The 18,831-nt window shown below is 29.4% G+C and overlaps 4 protein-coding genes across 4 annotated transcripts; 2 read left to right on the top strand and 2 right to left on the bottom strand.

The window, feature by feature from the left end:
• The first annotated feature begins 5,285 nt into the window (after positions 1-5,285).
• Positions 5,286-9,012, top strand: LOC107032410 (probable protein phosphatase 2C 65). The gene is made up of 5 exons (XM_015234009.2): positions 5,286-5,534; positions 5,777-6,094; positions 6,690-6,807; positions 7,137-7,360; positions 8,142-9,012. Exons 1-5 carry the CDS (start codon positions 5,286-5,288, stop codon positions 8,592-8,594), a joined length of 1,362 nt encoding a protein of 453 aa, XP_015089495.1. The 3' UTR covers positions 8,595-9,012.
• Positions 9,013-9,393: 381 nt separating this feature from the next.
• LOC107032409 (beta-fructofuranosidase, insoluble isoenzyme 1-like) lies at positions 9,394-13,966 on the bottom strand. Its single transcript, XM_015234007.2, has 6 exons — positions 13,780-13,966; positions 11,838-11,846; positions 10,723-11,744; positions 10,168-10,412; positions 9,849-9,945; positions 9,394-9,725 (listed from the first exon to the last, which is right to left on the bottom strand). Exons 1-6 carry the CDS (start codon positions 13,964-13,966, stop codon positions 9,549-9,551), a joined length of 1,737 nt encoding a protein of 578 aa, XP_015089493.1. The 3' UTR covers positions 9,394-9,548.
• A 556-nt stretch (positions 13,967-14,522) lies between these two features.
• LOC114074312 (kelch-like protein 17) lies at positions 14,523-16,429 on the top strand. Its single transcript, XM_027912177.1, has 5 exons — positions 14,523-14,590; positions 15,730-15,831; positions 15,984-16,161; positions 16,275-16,336; positions 16,396-16,429. The coding sequence occupies exons 1-5, from the start codon at positions 14,523-14,525 to the stop codon at positions 16,427-16,429; spliced, it is 444 nt and encodes a 147-aa protein (XP_027767978.1).
• Positions 16,430-16,438: 9 nt separating this feature from the next.
• Positions 16,439-17,897, bottom strand: LOC107032411 (macrophage migration inhibitory factor homolog). Its single transcript, XM_015234010.2, has 2 exons — positions 17,731-17,897; positions 16,439-16,842 (listed from the first exon to the last, which is right to left on the bottom strand). Exons 1-2 carry the CDS (start codon positions 17,839-17,841, stop codon positions 16,615-16,617), a joined length of 339 nt encoding a protein of 112 aa, XP_015089496.1. The 5' UTR covers positions 17,842-17,897; the 3' UTR covers positions 16,439-16,614.
• Positions 17,898-18,831: the final 934 nt, after the last annotated feature.

The raw sequence follows: 18,831 nt of genomic DNA, 5'->3' as shown, positions 1-18,831 counted from the left end.
GACCTCGTCTAAATACTCCGCCATAGTTTTCGTGCCTTTGGTAATTGTGTGGAGACGATCACGCAATTGAAAAATATGAGAGTGGGAAATTGATGCATAGCGTGTTGCGAGGGCCGTCCACAGGGCTGAAGCAGTTGTGTAGGATCGGACGTGTTTCTGAACCGTGGGAGAGATGACCGCAATCAAACATGATCGGATCTGGCCATCCACGGCTTTCCAGGCGGCATGGGCCGGATTGGTTTTTTCTGATTTGTCCGTGGCGGTGATGACTGCCGGCGGCGGTTCTGTGCTTCCATCGACGTATTTGAGAAGGTAATTGGCCTCAAGGGCTGTAAGAACGGTGATTTTCCATGTAGGGTAATTTATGTCTGATAATTTTTCGGGAATCAGGGCATGAAGATGCCTGAGAAGGAGTTTAACGCCAGAAGGAAGTGAATCGAGAGGATCCACCTCGGTTGTCATGGCTGCCGCCGCCCAAGAGAAGAGAGGGAACGATCGGTGCCCTAAAGAGAGAAAAAAAAAAAACTAGAGAAAAGAAGATCTAGGTTTTCTGGCTCTTGATACCATGAAGGAATATTGATTGTATTCAAGTGTTAAGGGAATACATGGGAGATATATATAGGAGATATAGGAAGGAGTACTAATCCTAATAGGACTAGGATTAAGGAGTACTAATCCTAATAGGACTAGGATTAGTACACAGTAAATACTAATATTATTTTATACTATTTATTTAATACTATCTGTTATTAAAATCTATTGATTTCTTGATTTTTTTCTCTTTAGCTTTCTCCGTAATTAGAGGACCGTTAATGACATATTTTTCAAAGTAGGATGTTTTGGACTTGAATCTCCATAATTCGAGGGTTGTTAGTGTCATATATCTCGAACTAAGATGATTTGGACTTGATCTCCGTAACTTGAGGACCGTTAGTGGCGTATTTCTCAAACTAGGATAATTTGAACTTTATCTTCGTGAAATGATTTATGATTTAGACTTGATCTCCATATCTCGAGGGCCGCTAGTGACGTATTTCTTAAACTAGAATAATTTGGATTTTATCTCTATAAAAGGATTTGTAAATCTTCTTTAAGTATTTGATTATATTTCATATATCAAGAAGACTGACATATTTTAATCTCATCTTTGTAAATATTCCATGAATTTGTGGAATTTTTAAGATGTTTTTTCAAGGGTATATAGTACAATTTATATAGGCATAAACTATGGTTTAGGATTGAGTAGCATGCGAGAATCCTAATTGAAATTTAACATACTTCATAGAGTTTCAACTCAAATTGATACACGTCTTATAGAATTTCACAAAATTTCAATGTCTACGATCACTTCTCGTCATTTTCCCTTTCTGACTTGACAACTCTATTTGCTTAACGCAATTTTTTATTAACCTTCAATCCTTCGCATATCACTTCACTATCCAGCTAGCTCCGACTCGAAAGTATACACATACAATAGGTAAAAATGCATCAATTCAATCTAATCATAACTTAGTTATGCAAAAAGAATAAACCAATATAGAAAATAAATAAAAGTGAAATTAAAGTACATGTTTGACTATATTATAAAATTATTAATGGGGTGTACGGCACGATACATGTGATATTATACTATACAAAGTTGTCGTCCTTGCTGGCTATTACTGTACATTTTTCTGCCTCTTTATTTTGTTTTAAAATTAACATATTACATAATATTTAAATGTGGAAATATGTTTATTAATTAGAAAAAAATCTTCATATTATGAGAAATTATTCCTTCTTACTTTTAAAGATAAGATTTCATATTTTTAGTATTAGAAGTCGGCTACACATCAATGTATGGTTAGGTAGTAGTGGGGGCAGATTTTAGATATTTTCTTAATTATTGGTTCACGTAAATTTAATAAAAAATATATATATACATATATTGAAATCGTTATAAAAATTTGTAAATTTTAAATTTTAAATTTATCTTTTCTATGTATAGAATGGATTTTGACTCTATATCATGTTATATTCTGATACTTGTAAAGTATATATACTCTTCTCTAAGTTTAGTAATAAATCAAGTTTATTATACTTTAAAAAAAGCAATTGGAGGAATATATTCTTTTTTTTATAACTTTTTCTTCTTTCTTTTTTTAATTTCTGATATAGATTAATTGACGATAGTTTTCTCACCTTATAACCCCCCCCCCATTATATCTTTCCCCGTATCCAATTTAGAAATAAAATCTAAAAAGATTAATGACGGTTTGTCAAGTACACTCTCAAGTGTGTGTGTTTCCTTTAAAATTTGTTGCGAGAAAAATATCTTTTAATAATTATTAAAAATACTTAAACATTAAATTTGTCATTTTAGTTACGGTTGATGAGATAATTTATAGCTATATCAAATTCAAATGATTATTTTTTATTTTGTATTTTTTGATTAATCGAAGTACATTACATAAATAATTAAATAAAAGGACCACTCGTATAGAAGAATTGATTAATTAAATAAAATAAGTGGTTTATATTTTTTTTAAAAAAGGCAATGGAATAAAAAATAGAAAGGGCTCATTATCGACCGTATGTACATTATCTAAGAGATTAATTTAATTAATTTCATATATACAAAGATAAAGAGCAAATACTTGTATTATTTTTTATGTATCAAAAATTATGAGTGCCGTACCTTTTGTTCTATTAAGCATCTCACAATTAATGTCTTTATTATCTTTATTTATTTATTTATTTATTAATTTATTTATTTATTATAGATATTCCCCTTTTGTGTCAATATTTAATTTTGCCATTTTTTTGGAACGCTAGCCATTAGGTTCTCTCCACGAAGCACTTGAACAAAATAAAAACTTAATTAGTGGACAAGAAAAAATTAAGAAAATATGTGTTTAGTAAATTATTGAATAAGTAATAATAAATAGAGAAAAAATATAAATCATTACCATAAAAAATCATAAATGATAAACCACATAAAAAAAATTACATTCTTTCATTATTCCTTTGCATAATTATTGACAATTTAAGAAAATGATTCACCGCAGAAAGTAAAAAAAAAAGAGTGGTATATGTGTTGATTAGCCGTTGCATTTTAGAGTATTCGAATATGGAGTTATTTTAACTTTTATCGCGAAAAAGTAAAAATTAAAGATCAGTCATTTGAAGAATAAAATATTTAATTTTATGATTGAGGGTGTTTTGGGATAAAGATTTGGTTAAGTATAATTAGATCAAGTAATGTTCAATGACCTTATAGATTCATGTCATGTGTACTATATAATAATTCATGGTTGAGATTTATTTAAATTATATACTCATTTTAATAATAAATTTAATTATATACTCATCTTAATAATACAAACAACAAATTTCAACTATTTTTATTATTTTAAAATTATCAAATAAAGCAATTAAGTGTACCCACATTAATATTTAAAAAAATAATTAAGATTGGCGGGTATGCAGATCGAGAGTTGACGAAAAGACTCAAATTTGATAATGCAAATACTTTCAATCAGGTATATTAAATTTTCTTTTTCAATCTTAATTTTTTTTTTTTGAATATATTAGCTTAGATATACACTTAATTGTTTTAAAAAATAAAATAGTTGACAATTTTGTCGTTATTATTATTAAGACGAGTATATAATTTAAATGAATTTCAATCATAAATAATCATATAATACACATGACATAAATCTATAAGGCCATTGAACATTACTTGGCATAATTATATTTGACCGGATCTTTATCCGGTGTTTTGGTATGACATGTTCAATTGATCAAATATTCTAAAAAAATATTTTAGGAAAAAGAAGCTATGTACTTAAAAATATTGAAAAATATTTTTCTTATGAAAGTAGGGAAAATAAATTCTACTCGTGATATTCTATATCGATTGTGATTTATGTTCGTTCCGCCCTCCAGCACATCTCACATTCACCCCCCTCCCCATCTCCCTCCCATCCATTACATTCCTCATCACCACTATCTTTTCACGACCACCTTTCATAATATTTGTCTAAATTATATATAAATATTTTAAAAGCATGTTTTTCTTTTCTAATTACTCATCAAACACAAAACAAAAAGTAAAAAAAAATTATTTATTTTTCTAAAAGATATTTTCATTCGTATCGAATATTGAACCACCTATCGAACACACCCCTAATCTCATTTCAAATTTCAATTTACTCCAAACAATGCTAAAAGGGATCTTACATCTAGGGCCGGTTATACACACAGATGGGCTCCATCATTGGACTTGCATGTTGCATCTCTCTAGGCTTTGGGCTTATATACATGAAGAATGTAGGAACATTTATATACTGGTCATGTGGAATGATAAAAACAAATTACATTAGTTTAGGAGTAAATTATTTTTTGGTGAGTTTTCAATATTACAAATTTTATTAGAATTTAGATTAGACACATGTATTTGGTGCGTTCACGTGGGCTAAAATTAGGTATAATTTGTTTCGAATATATTGTATCCAAGTGAATTCACATTTATCTAACTCTCTCAATCGTCTCTTTAATTTCCTTCGCCGTTCTCACTCTCTCGCCTCTCTCCATATTTATCTGTATTTCAAAATGTATCACGTGTACATCTATCTAGTGTGATTCATACGTATCTGAGATACAACAACTACCCTGCTCACCTATCTCCCTATTTCAATGCATCAGGTAGCAAAATACATATATCTATCTAGGTGTATCTAACTTGAAATTTTTTATGAAATTATTAAGTAGAGAGACAGTATGTTGTCATTTCAAACTATAGGGAGAAATAGTAAATATGGTAGGAACGTTTGTGTAATCAAAAAGTTTTTCATGATAAAACAATTATCCGTGTATACTCATTTGTAAAATTCATTCATTAAATTATTAATTTTTATGTCCAAACGCCCCCCAAGAGTGTAACGGAATGGTCAAACTATTTTATCCAAAATAAGGAAAAAAAATATAAAGGAAAAAAAAAAAAGAAAAAAAAAAGGATTACATCAATGATTATATTCCTTTCTTCTTGTTTCTTTATTTCCCACAAATCATGAATGTTATCTCATGAGAATAACATTCTTGATTTGTCATCCTCCTCCTAATTGTCTTGTCTTTCTACCTTTTGACTCTTTTGTCAATTTAAACATAAAATTTTTGTATTCTAATATTTTCCATTATCAATATTCAAAGAATTAACTAACCATATACAAATGGCTTTAATTTCAATAATCAAGATCTATTTTTGAGGAGATTATCATCGAAATCGCGCAAAAATTAGAGATATGGGTGCATGTTGTTCATGTCAAAGGGTGCGCCATTTCGATCATCAAGGGAATTATCGTCACCATAATTATATTAATGGTGATGATAAAGAAGATAATAATATTATTGTTGAAGATGATCATCATGGTGTTGTAGGGAAAGGAGATTTTGGTGCTAATATTAGGTTACATGGATATTCTAAATTTGTATCTATGTATAGTCAACAAGGTAAAAAAGGGATTAATCAAGATGCAATGACTGTTTGGGAGGTATTATTAATTCCTTTAGTATATATTTTATGACATATCGGTTACGATGTGAATTAATTGTTAAACAGACAATATCTTAATAGTTGAACGTAGAATGTCTGGAATTTTAATTACACATTGTCATATTTAAAAAAATCCTCATGATGTTCAAGTTCATTTCTTCATATTGTTTTTTTTTTTTCCTAAAAATGGATTATTAAAAATTATGACTAATAAATTTATTTCATAAATATTATATGCAGAATTTTGGTGGAGAGAAAGGTGCGTTTTTTTGTGGCGTATTCGATGGGCATGGTCCATTGGGTCACAAGGTGGCACGCTATGTGCGTGATATGTTACCATCAAAAATTTCGATATCGTTAAAAGAGTGTGATATTTATAAGAATAAAATTATCGAAAACATCGAAAATGATGAAGAATTTGATCAGAATTTCCCATTATTTGATGCATGGAAATCTGCATATCTCAAGTCCTTTAAAGAAATGGATGAACAACTTGGAAGTGAACCTTCAATTGAAAGTTATTCTAGTGGCACAACAGCTGTTACTTTATTTAAACAGGTAATTAATTAACCTTTCATTTTATGAGGATATATATGATGGTCATTTTAACTTTATTTTATTTCAATGTAGTCATTAAAAATACCTTCTTTTTTACCTCTAAATATCATAAAGTCATGACTAACCAATTTTTTGTAAGTTGTAACCAATGTCACATAACTTTACACAAGTATCATAGAAACACACTTGGACAAAATTTGTTTGTGTCCAAAAAGTCACTAACTTTTATAAATCAAATTAGTCATTTATTTCATCATAACAACTTTATGCGATACGTAAGAAGAGTTGAGTAACTTTTATGTTATAAATAATAGTTTAATGACTTCACGATACTTAGCTAAAATTGAGTTTCGTTACCAAAAAATAAAGGTTTAGTGGTATGGTATAGTAAAATGAAAGTTGAATAATCATCCATGAAATTAACCGCTTATTTTATATTTTGAAACTTATGATTTAAAACGTTTCATAAGCATTCTTATAGTTATATTTTAAAAAATGTCATTAAAGATAAAACGAGAAAAAGGTTGTGGTTTGATAGATTATTGAGTTGTGATTTTATGTTTTTTCTAATTATTATTAATTGTGTAATTTTTAGGGAGAACATTTGTTCATCGGAAATTTAGGTGATTCTAGAGCAATTATTTGCACTAGAGACGAGAAGAATCAACTTGTTTCCAAACAACTCACAGTGGACCTGAAGCCTCACCTCCCAAGTAGGTTTTCTCAGTCATTTAAAATTCATCAATTGATTCGAATTTATAAAAATATTTATCAAATAATTTTGAAAATGTGCGTAATTTGAACTTTAAACTTTAAACTTTTACTTGCCCATGTGACAAGTGAGCCAAAAGTCCAAGACTACCATCACCACCAAAGTCATTTTTGTAGAATCTCTTTATTGGATAAGTCTGAAGGAATCTCATTTATTTTATCATATTTTCTCGCGATCTCTCAAAAAAAATATCTAATTTAACTAAATTACATAATATAAACTTCATATTTAACATGTTTGTTGTATTTTTTTATTTTTTTTTTACATTAGATGAATATGAAAGAATTAAAAGTTGCAAAGGAAGAGTAATGGCAATGGAACAAGAACCAAATGTGTATAGAGTATGGATGCCAGATGAAGATTGTCCTGGCCTTGCCATGGCTAGGGCTTTTGGTGATTTTTGCTTGAAAGACTATGGCCTCATCTCTGTCCCTGAAGTTTATTATAGAAAACTCACTGAAAACGACGAATTCGTCGTCTTGGCTACTGATGGGGTAAGTTCATTAACTTAATTCCACTTGCACGTATGACATTTTATTCAAAATTTACTACATTTTACTCGTGTTTTATGTTGATAGTGTAAACTATGCTAGTTGGCTTAACTCCAATTGACGTGTGACATTTTATACCAATGATGTAAACAATGCTAGATGACTTGATTCGACTTGCACGTGTGACATCTTACGTGCATTTTGTACTGATAGTGTAAACTATGCTAGCTAGCTTAATTCCATTTGCACGTGTGACATTTTATACCAATGATGTAAACAATGCTAGATGACTTGATTCGACTTGCACGTGTGACATTTTACGTGCATTTTAAACTATGCTAGCTAGCTTAATTCCACTTGCACGTGTGACATTTCATACCAATGATGTAAACAATGCTAGATGACTTGATTCCACTTGCACGTGTGACATTTTACGTGTATTTTATACTGATAGTTTAAACTATGCTAGCTAGCTTAAATCCATTTGCACGTGTGACATTTTAAGTGCATTTTATACACATTGCTAGGTAACTCAATTCCACTTGCACATATGACATTTTACTTGTGTTTTATATCGATACCTAACTTCATTCCAGTTGCACGTTTGACATTTTATACTGATAGTATAAAGAACTAACGAAATTAAGTTGACTTAAGACATTAGGTAAAACTCTTCGTATCAAGTCTTGATATGACAAGTTGTGTTACAACCAATTAAGGTTGGTTTTTGTTATAATGAACGTTGATTGTCAGTATACATAACTTAAGCTCTATTTGTTCGTAGGTATGGGATGTTTTAACCAACGATGAAGTGATTCGAATAGTTTCTACAACAAGAAAGAGATCAATGGCAGCAAAAACACTAGTAGAATGTGCAGTACGAGCCTGGAAATACAAGTATCCACGCGCGAAAATTGATGATTGTGGCGTAGTTTGCTTGTTTTTCAAACGCCAAAAGCCTCTGTTAACAAAATCAATGTCTGAGGTTACTCAATTGAGCTTCAATTATGCAGAATTAACAAATAATCAAAATTACCCTGATAACACGAAAACAGATGATGGACTAGATACATTGCTTAATTATCAAGTCAAAGAAGGAGATGATCAAGAAATTGATCGCGGAGTTAAGGATGGATCGGATAATGATATCAAGAATTCATCGATAGATCATCTACATTATCGAGGCCAACGAAGAAAATCTGCGATGAAATTTGTGTATCCTGAAGATCATCAATAATATGAGGCTTGTATACATATAAGTAGCCAAAAAAAGAGGCAAAACAGAGTGGTAACAGAGTATATTGGTGAAAAAATAAGGGTTATAAAATGTTCATCATCGTGAATATCTGGTGTATATAACTTAAACTCTTGAGAAAAATGTAAAGTTGAAAATCATCGCACATCTATTGAGTCATCCCAAGACGAGACATGAACCACTAAACATGAATGTATTTTAGAGGGTGAACAAACTTCAATCATATGCATGATTTTTAACATCTCACGATATATCGAAAAAAACGCCACGTGTACTTGGATTGCCATCATAGCTAAATATCCCAAGTTTTTTTTCTCTTTAAACATTCATAATATGTTGTGTTCTATTAGTGAGAATCTAATAATTACTTATCTTATATGTAATGCTTTTTTTTGACCAATTTTATACAAGTTTTAATACTTTCATATTTTGATCTATATTTAAAAGTTCTACTACATTCTTTTAAAATATTTATATGTAAAATGAAGCATTGATTAGTCTGCAAATAACCTAAAAGACATTCAAACACACCTATATAAATTTTGCACCATTTTATTTATATACTATAGTTGACAATTTTTAGCTTATTTCACTCATTTTTTTCTTCAACGATCAAAATTTATCTGTAATAAATGTTAACATCAATTATAAATAAACGCAAGATATGTATTGTCCATATATAGTTTTTGGTTTATCACTTATTTTTCAACCTATTGTTGGACTACTATATTCATGAATTAAAACAAAATCACAAATTCAACGTACAAAGATGGTTTTTTTAATAGAAAAGATAAATTTGGTTATATAATATCATGATATTCTATCCCTAGTTAGCAAAAAGTACAAATTTGTACAAGTTTTCTTCAAGATAAACAATGCTAACATAGGAATAGAACAAATAGTAAATATTTTCTTCTTTTTTTCCAACATTTTAGTTTATCTATCTGGTTTATTCATACTCCACGCATTAAGAGTCTCAATTGTGATGGTCTCAGTACCATTATTGAAAGCAAGTAAACGTGCATCACTAAAGAGGGCTAATGCTGGATAAACCCTCGATGTAATACATGTTTTTCCACCGGCACCAAAACTTTCGACTACAGAATGATCAATCTGTAAAAAGAAGGGGAAATAGGTTAAATAAAGTTGTAAATGCCACACAAGCAAAAATAAAAAATAAAAAAATTTTGAGTTTCAAGAACATTTTGTGGAAAAATAAATAGAAAAAAAACTTACCAAACTTCTTAGTGATAATTTTTTGTCTGATAAATCAACATCAACAAATCCAGCAAATGATGGTTTATACATTTTGGGGTTATTTCTGACGGATGACCTATCACAAAAAAAAAAGAAAAAAGTATTCGATAACAAGGTTTATCATCGTAAAGATGTAAATTTAACAATTTATTAGTTTCACACTTTAAAAATTAAAGATATTCTATAAATATCATTTTGGATGATATAATCTTTTTAAAATTATTTAGATGATTTATAGAATTTAAAGAAATTAGGTGGGTTAGGGGCGAATAGATCTCTGAAGAGTGAGAAATCTAACCTCGATGCATCAGAGCACATGAGAACCTTGTATTTATTTTTAACCTTGAACACTCTAAAGAATACGGGTGTGTATTCTTCCAAGTTTTCAGAAGCCAATGTTAAAAGTCCAAATGGCCCTAGTCCACCTTGAACCGCTGAACCCCTAATGGCACATACATCTTTTGCATAAAGATGAGCCCAACTAGGATCAAATTCTTCTGCATTTTTCAAACTTGAAAAAGAAAATGTCACTTCAACATCAGCCTGCCATCAGATTAACACCCAAAAATTAGTTGTCTTGACATAAGGATCTTATTAAAAAGAAATCGATTCAAAGTATTGAACATTTTGGTATCCGAACAAATCCAAAAAAAGGACACACAGAAGATCAATTCAAATTATGAATCATTTTGTATACCAGCAAATTTTTTTAAAAAAAGGCCACAGGCTAGCTGAGTCAAATGACTTGGGGCGCTCTGACATGAGTTATTGTGGTTAATTTCATGACTCGAACACGTGACTTACAGATCTCAGAGTAATATGCATTATTTTGTAAACCAAAAAAGATACATACCTGTGCAGCTGTGATTCCTTCAACTTCAACAATTTCTCCTTTGTTCAATTTGTGATTTCTTAGTTCAACTTTTTTGTTTCTGAGGGTTTCTAATTCTTCAACTGGCCATTGAACCAACTGTTTACCACTAGGATCAAGCCACAATTTGCGAGGAATAGCCTGAATTCCTGCCCATCCTTTCTTAATAGCATCTTTTGGAACAACATCTGATTCATTGGCCCATCCCCACAAAACTCTCCGATTCTTGCTCGGATCATAGAAAGTCTTTGATGCATAAAAATTACCATAATCCAATCTCAATCCCTTCCATCCATCAATCATTTTACGATCCGGAATGTACCTATCGTTTTTCGTATCATACGTACCAATGGTATAATACTCAAACCTCGTATCATCAAGACTAACTTTAAGAACGTGTTTAACGTTCTCACCATCAACTGATGTATCCAAACCATTTGTATGATTCAACGATACTGGAAAAAAATCAGGACATTCCCAATTTCCAGTTTTGGAAGAAGAATGAAGTGGATGTTGGGCTTTAGTCCATTTTAAAAAATCCCTACTCCTATACAATATCGCTACTCCTCTATGTCTTCTAGCACTACCAACCACCATCCTCCAATGTCCATCTCGACCCAACCAAGCTGTAGTTGGATCGCGAAATCGAGTCTTATTGATACTATTATCAGCAACTATTAACGGATTTTCATCAGGCTTGATCCATTCACGAAGTAATGGGTCAGATGCATCAGCAGGTATGGCGTAGTTTTGCACTTGCGTGTTATTAACATCTATTATTCCGGTGTACAGAATCACAGGTATGTTATTTGGAAGAATAGTCACTGAACCGGACCATGTACCATATTGGTCAAATTCTTTTGACGGATAAATTGCGTGATCTAAATGAACCCAATTAATTAAGTCAGTTGATACTGAATGAGCCCAAACAATATTGCCCCATACAGATCCTTTTGGATTGTATTGATAGAATAGATGATACACTCCATTGTAATACATTGGGCCTAATTTAAAAAAAAAAAAAGCAACGTTAATAACCAAATTAATAATAAAATGAAATTTTATTTAAAATTATTAAATATAAAACTCGATCTTACCATTAGGATCTATTGTTTGTTGTTTGGAAGCATCCGAACCAAGACCATAAAAAAGAATTAATGGAAAATGATTAGTAAAATCATTTCAATGCAATTAAAAAGAAATTGTAAAGTAATAAATTTAAAAATGAGAATATTCCAATTACATCCGAAAAAGAAAAAGAACAAACATGAAAATCAATTATAGATCTTATATTATAGAGTTGTTGGGCTGACTTGGCCTAACTCGGGATTTAATAGGGTTGAGCTACGATTTTTGGAATCCATTTGAGCAAAAGCTTTTTAGACCGGCCTTAATAAGTCTGTTGATTTGTGGGGCTTGAGAAATATCGGTAGGACCGGCCCGTGGGCCAATACAAATTAATTAAAAAATATAATATAATATTAATATTTAAAATTAAAGAGAATCCAAACTCAAAACAATTAGGTTATTCTTTCTATTTAGATATTTATATTTTTACTTGAAAAAAACTTAATAAATATTATAAAAATAATTTTATTTGTGGATTTGATTAATAAAATTGTTTTGTCGATATTTATGATAATATTTTAAATTATAATATATAATTTAATTTAATGATTCTAAAAATAATATAATTTTTAAAAAAGTGGGCTAGCCCGGCAAGCATATAGCCCACATACTTGTGGGTTGGGCGACCGTTTTGTGGCCCACACCAAAAATAAGCTAGCCCGACCTGACCCGTCAAATGTCGATGCCTCTATGGCCCAGATGGGATGGGTTAGCCCATATTGACAGCTCTATTATATTATATTCAAGATCATCTTTGAAATCGATTTATTGTATTATATATACGCTATATTTTTTTCCTTATAACAAATTTTTTAAATTAACAACAAAATATCACTATTATATTATAAATAATCATGACAATTCATAAAATATCTAGGTAATGTAAAACAAAATATTTGTGTTTTAAGCATATTATTAACAGATAAATTTACTGAGCTTTAAACAGAGAATTCATGCATGGGGACTTTAATTTGTAAGTTCATTTGACAAATATTTATGGGATTCAATTGAATCTAATATTTATATGATGTATTGAGATTAAACACGAAATTTAAGGGGAAATAAATAAAACTTATAATTTGAAAAATATTATAAATCATTTTTTTAAAGTGAAATTGTTTCTGAATTTAGAATGATATTATTCCTTTTTAAAATAAGCTGAATATAAATTAGAATATAACTAGTAAATATAAAATTTGGAACTCCTAATTTCTGATATCTTTTATTATTGAATTAATTATACATTAATTACGAATATATTTTAATTATTAATGCTTTCTTGATTACTATTTAAGAAAATTATTTTTATATGGATAAAGCAGTATCTAAAATGAATTGAATTTATCCGTAGTATCAGCTTTGGAGAAGATATCATCCAAAATTACTTTAAATAATTAATATTTACATTAATTACATAAGGAATAATAATCTATGATCATTAGTGAAAAATATTAACTTGTTAGAAGGACAAAATTGTCCTTTGACATGGTTATTAGTGTATTTATCATTTTTAGTTTTAACTAACTAAACTTGATCTAGAATACATTTATATCAATAATTATTTTCATATATTATCTAAAAGAAAAAAAATCATATATTATCTCAAATATAAATTAACACATAAAAAAAATATTAATTCAACACATAGCAAAACCCTTAAACCTCACTATCCAAATCTATTGATATAGTGACATAAACAATATTTAGCACCACCACTATGTTAATAAAAAAAATCAACTAATTAATTTTTGTTAAGAAAAGTACATATACAAATAATATTTTGGATCACAAATATAAAATCTTATAATCACTAAATTTATTTCAGAAACAAATGAGAAAGGGAATTACAAGACGATGAATGATAGACAATATTTTATAACAACAATTACGTATAAGATAGAAAATACATACCATTAATCCAATGTTTAGGTGGCTGAAAATGATAACCAGTTCGATAATATTTTATTATATTTGTTGAACTCAATGATTGCAAATTTCTAAAAACTTCATGAGAAGCTTTAATTCCATTAAAGAAAAACAATAACACAATAATGATCACTAAAAAGGGACAAAGAAAACAATTCTTTAAAAATACCATTTTTCTTATAGAGAGTATTTTGAAAAATAAAAGAAACTTATGAAGAAGATGAAAGAGTGTAGAGTGTATTTATATGGAAAAAAAAATAAAGATTAGTCAGTATTTATAAGGAAAAATAATAAAATTAGTCAACAAAAAATATAAAAAAATAAATGGTCAAAGATTGTTATAACTTACTTACCTATAGATCGCATCATTGTCCTTATATAAAAAATAAAAATAAAATTAATAAACCCAAAATATACATTATAATTCAACAAATACCTATAATTGTTCCATTTTCCCAAAATAATGTGTATCTAAAATATCTTGATCCATATCAATTTTGATTATCTTGCCAAAAATGTTTATTCTCTTTACTTTTTATACTAACACATGAAATTAATAGCATAACAGCATAAAATCTAATCTTTTATGTAGTATTAGTACCTATAAATTAGGATCTTCAAAATCAAATCGTAATCAATAATTCAATCGTAAAATTGGATACATATTAAATTATCGGATTAACATTTGTCAACAGATTAAAATTTTATATAGTTAACAGTTTATCGGTATGGGGGACGATCACTCAGTTTCTTTATTGATAAACACGTTAAGAATTATCGTAATAACATTTTTACAGTAAGTATATTATTTATTAAGTAAATACTAATATGCTTGTACCCTCAAAATTTAGACTTTCATATTTGTCTCATTGTGATTTACAATTACTGAATTACCAGCTTAGATAGACTTAGAAAAATTGATTTGTTTGATGAGTGATCAATCTAGTTGTGAGTGAAAGTAAAAGAAGGAAGCATGAAATATTGGACTCAATACACCACTCGATAATCGACCATCAATTTCGAATCTGATACCGAATCGATAACTTATTGATTGACTAGTGGATAAGCATATTTAAAACTCGATATCCGATAAGCCAAAGAGTTAAGTATAATTATCCATCCGATCCGTCTAATAAGCAACCTCAATCTATATTTATGTAGATAAAATATTATATACTAAATAATAACTTTAAATTCAATTTTTCATAAAAGACAAAATTTATTTATAAATATGAAGGTTTTATTCCCTTTTTTGTTGCCATATTTTACAAAAATCATACGGTTAAGAAAAATATTTTAAATCTCATTTTATTCTCTTACTATGTGATCTCATTTCTCTCTATCCTTATATATATACCCGATGAATAATGTTAGATTTTTTAAAAATATATTTTTGCTAGAAATTTACGGGATATAAAGATAACATTTGTATATTTATAGGATAAAATATATATATATATATGTGAAGAATATAGATCCTCGAATTTTTAATCAAACTAAGTCATTATATAAAACGATTTATCAAAGTAATATATTTTTCTAAAATTTTACAAAACTAGTATAAACGTATTTCACAGTAACGTTTTAGGATATATTTTTTTAAAAAAAAATTAACAGCATTAGGTTGGTATACGTTACTGTAAGTAACGTTTTACTCCTAAAACGTTAACGTTTTACTCCTAAAACGTTAGTAACGTTTTAGGAGTAAAACGTTACTGTGAGTAACGTATATCAATCTGACGCCATCAACTTTTAAAAAATAAAATATATCCTAAAACGTTACTATGGAATACGTTTATACTAGTTTTGTAAAATTTTAGAAAAACATATTATTTTGGAGAATGACTTTATATAATAGCTTAGTTTGGTTAAAACCTCTGTTTTAGCCATAGGAACTCTGTCTCTTATCTCTTTTCTGATAACATTTTACTACAGGACTGCTGAAAGATTTGATCCAAGAGAACGTTCGTGGGCAACAATAAGAAGTATGAGTACGAGAAGAGGATGCCATACGTTGACTGTGTTGGATGGGAAGTTGTATGTTATCAATTTTTCGTGCTTTTTGATTGCATATCTAACATTACAATGCATCCAAAAGTAGTCGAAGGGGGCAATGACCGTGTGTTATATATGCATTATTGCGTATGTCAGTATTGTTATTTACTTTTAGCTTCACAACTGCTCTGCAGATATGCAGTTGATGGGGCTACAATGGTACGTAGCACTGAAATATATGACCCCCGTCTTGCAACATGGATGGTTGGTGAGCCAATGGAACTCGCGAGAGGTTATTCAGCTGCTGCTGTTCTGCAGGACTCTATTTATGAGATTGGAGGAGTTAAATCTAATGAGAAAATTGTAGACGTGGTACGTATAACATCTTTTTAGTTGTTTCATTCATCATGTTTGGCTAGTTTCCAAAACATGTAATACGCGTACATGTTGCTCCATTCTAGCTAACTCTCCGATCTTGATTGCAGATTGAATGTTACAAGCCCGGTGTAGGCTGGAAAACACTCAACTTGAAGGGAGTTGGAAGAAGGTGCATCTGCTCAGCTATAGTCTTAACTAATAACTGACCTCTGCCTTTCGAAAATACAGAACTGCATATTCTCACTCATCGTTTGATCGTTAAGTCATACTGTTTGAGATTTTTTGCAATTTTCCAAGCACAAAAACAGTACTTTTTGAACATGACAGTACAATGTTGCATATGATTTCACTCTAATAGAAACTTTAGTTTCTTTTACAATATTATACTCAACGAAACGTTGAGTTGAAATTAGGCAGGGGTTTCAAATCCTATGGCCAAACGCGTAGTTAGAGTTTGGAGAATTTGGTGGCCATTGTGGTATCGTAAACCTTGAGAAAGAATCGAGTTCTGGGAATAGAGAACCTGTTTTGGCATATGCCTCCCAATGTTGCTATGAGTTTTCTCTTGACATCTGAGTTAATTCCACCCATGGATACAATCTCAGCAAATGCAGCTGGCTCTTTGTTACCTCCAAATGATATGTCTACTGATCCTTTCAGTACAACCATCACGAACTGTCAAAACACGTACATAAATGTTAAAACGCGGAAATAATATCATCTTTTTCCTTGATTGGTAACTAATTCTGGCATAAGTCGTACCAGAATCAGTCATTAGTACCGAGATAAGTTATCGCTATCAGAAGGTGGAATATTAGTATGGGGATCATATGTTACCTCATTTTGTCAAAAAAAAAAAATTCAAAAACATAAGATGGCATTCAACATTGACTATGTCCTTTCACCATCGAACACACCTCATCTTCACCTAGACCTCCGTAGCCTCCATCTCCTCCCATTCTAGAACACACCTCAAGAAAATATTTTTCTTCGTATCGAACACGCTCAATAGTAATTCTCTCTTATATTTTTGTCAAATTTGCTTAATCATGATACCTATACCCCTGTCACACACTTGATTTTACATATCATTATATTACAAGAGGTCCAAAATGTTATTTTTGTGGTTTAATTAGCAGTAATATGTAATTAACACATATCATTATATATATATAAAAAAAAAAATCATGTGGGCATTTTCATTGTGGTCAAATATAGGTCAATATTTGGTTTCAATATAGTTGCATTGACCTCAAAAACTCCAAACTCCATATCAAACCAACTTAGGTATATTTTTTTTTGGATAAGAAAAGTGTGAACCATTTTCATCAAACTACTCATAGTTTATCTTTACACAACTTGATATTAAAAAAAAAATCAAAATTTAATATTCTTTATACGAAACATAGATATATATGTAAAAATCTTTTGAATTTCAAACATATGGTTATGTGCTAGGTACTTTAGCTATAAATCGCAATAATTGAACTTATCAAGTTTGAATTTTGAATTCTCTTCGATAATCAACTATAATAGTACTAATGAATAAGAGAAAATACGTACGTCTTCGGGTTTTCCGATGATAGAAGAAACAGCTTTGGTAGCTTCAGAGAAGAAATCAGAAGTGTCAACTCCAGCAAGATTAACGTTTGTTGAAAGATTAAAGCAAGGCATGATTTTTTTAATTTTTTTTAATGTAAGAAAGAATTTTTAGTGAAGAAGAAAATGTGTTGCTTTTTTTTAAAAAAAGGCTGTGAAGCTTTTCTATTTATAGAATCCGAAATTAAAAATGAATAAATAAATAATCATGTGACCACAAACTTAATTATTCCATCCATCTCAAATTATTAATAGTAAAAGTAATTATCTAAAATAAATGAACTTTTATCAAACGGTTATTTGACAATATTACCCCTTTGCATAAACTTTTGTTAAAAATAAGGATAGTTGAAACTTTCAATTATCAAACTTTGAAAAATTCATTTATTTTAAAAAAAGCAATACACCTTTATTTTATTCATTCATTTGGAAAAATCTCTACATCTTTGAATTTTGAAAAATTCATTCATTTTGAACAATAAAAATAGGTGTTGAGATTTATTTATTTTGATAGGAGAGAGTACTTGTTTGTCATTTTAGAACTTCAAGATAAAATTACTTATAAGTCTTTTTCATTTTACCTTTATTTATTAATAATTGGTCTTGAATTAAACTATAAACACCTCAATTATGGAGTTAAGATGTTATTTTTAATTAACATCTTTTTTTCAGAAATATGACAGACAATTTTAAACGAAACTAATTTTTTTTTTCTCATCACCCTTTGGTACCTAATAATGATGTCTTTTATTTTTTCTCTTTTAGGTCATGAGTTAATAAGTATAGAATTTTTATATTCTTTCTTTTTGGAAATATAACATGTAATGAGTACAAGACTTGAAGAAAAAAAAAGTGTAACATTTTTTAATTCTAATAACATAGTATTTATTAAAGTTTGCTCAACCGCTACAATGGAGACAAATTTAAAATCCACTTTATTTCATATGATCATATGATATCTTTTTAATAAACGAGTTTTATATTTTCGTATATGAAAATATTATAGTGGCATTGCCCCAATATGGACCCAAAAAGAAAAACATACATAATAAAGAGTTGATTCGT

The sequence above is a fragment of the Solanum pennellii genome, chromosome 10, assembly GCF_001406875.1.
Source record: "Solanum pennellii chromosome 10, SPENNV200".
In the NCBI taxonomy this organism is placed as follows: domain Eukaryota; kingdom Viridiplantae; phylum Streptophyta; class Magnoliopsida; order Solanales; family Solanaceae; genus Solanum; species Solanum pennellii.
The sequence above is the reverse complement of the archived record's forward strand: the minus strand, read 5'-3'. Positions and strand labels throughout refer to the sequence as shown.

Excerpts from the sequence above, each read along its gene's own strand:
- LOC114074312 (XM_027912177.1), top strand. The coding sequence starts at position 14,523 with ATGGGGGACGATCACTCAGTTTCTTTATTGATAAACACGTTAAGAATT. Across the intron at positions 14,591-15,729 it reads ATCGTAATAACATTTTTACA|GACTGCTGAAAGATTTGATC; the intron begins GTAAGTATATTA and ends ATTTTACTACAG. Across the intron at positions 16,162-16,274 it reads ATGAGAAAATTGTAGACGTG|ATTGAATGTTACAAGCCCGG; the intron begins GTACGTATAACA and ends TCTTGATTGCAG.
- LOC107032409 (XM_015234007.2), bottom strand. The coding sequence starts at position 13,966 with ATGGTATTTTTAAAGAATTGTTTTCTTTGTCCCTTTTTAGTGATCATT. Across the intron at positions 10,413-10,722 it reads AAGGAATCACAGCTGCACAG|GCTGATGTTGAAGTGACATT; the intron begins GTATGTATCTTT and ends ATCTGATGGCAG. Across the intron at positions 9,726-9,848 it reads AATTATCACTAAGAAGTTTG|ATTGATCATTCTGTAGTCGA; the intron begins GTAAGTTTTTTT and ends TTCTTTTTACAG.
- LOC107032410 (XM_015234009.2), top strand. The coding sequence starts at position 5,286 with ATGGGTGCATGTTGTTCATGTCAAAGGGTGCGCCATTTCGATCATCAA. Across the intron at positions 5,535-5,776 it reads ATGCAATGACTGTTTGGGAG|AATTTTGGTGGAGAGAAAGG; the intron begins GTATTATTAATT and ends TATTATATGCAG. Across the intron at positions 6,095-6,689 it reads CTGTTACTTTATTTAAACAG|GGAGAACATTTGTTCATCGG; the intron begins GTAATTAATTAA and ends TGTAATTTTTAG.
- LOC107032411 (XM_015234010.2), bottom strand. The coding sequence starts at position 17,841 with ATGCCTTGCTTTAATCTTTCAACAAACGTTAATCTTGCTGGAGTTGAC. Across the intron at positions 16,843-17,730 it reads TCATCGGAAAACCCGAAGAC|TTCGTGATGGTTGTACTGAA; the intron begins GTACGTATTTTC and ends GTGTTTTGACAG.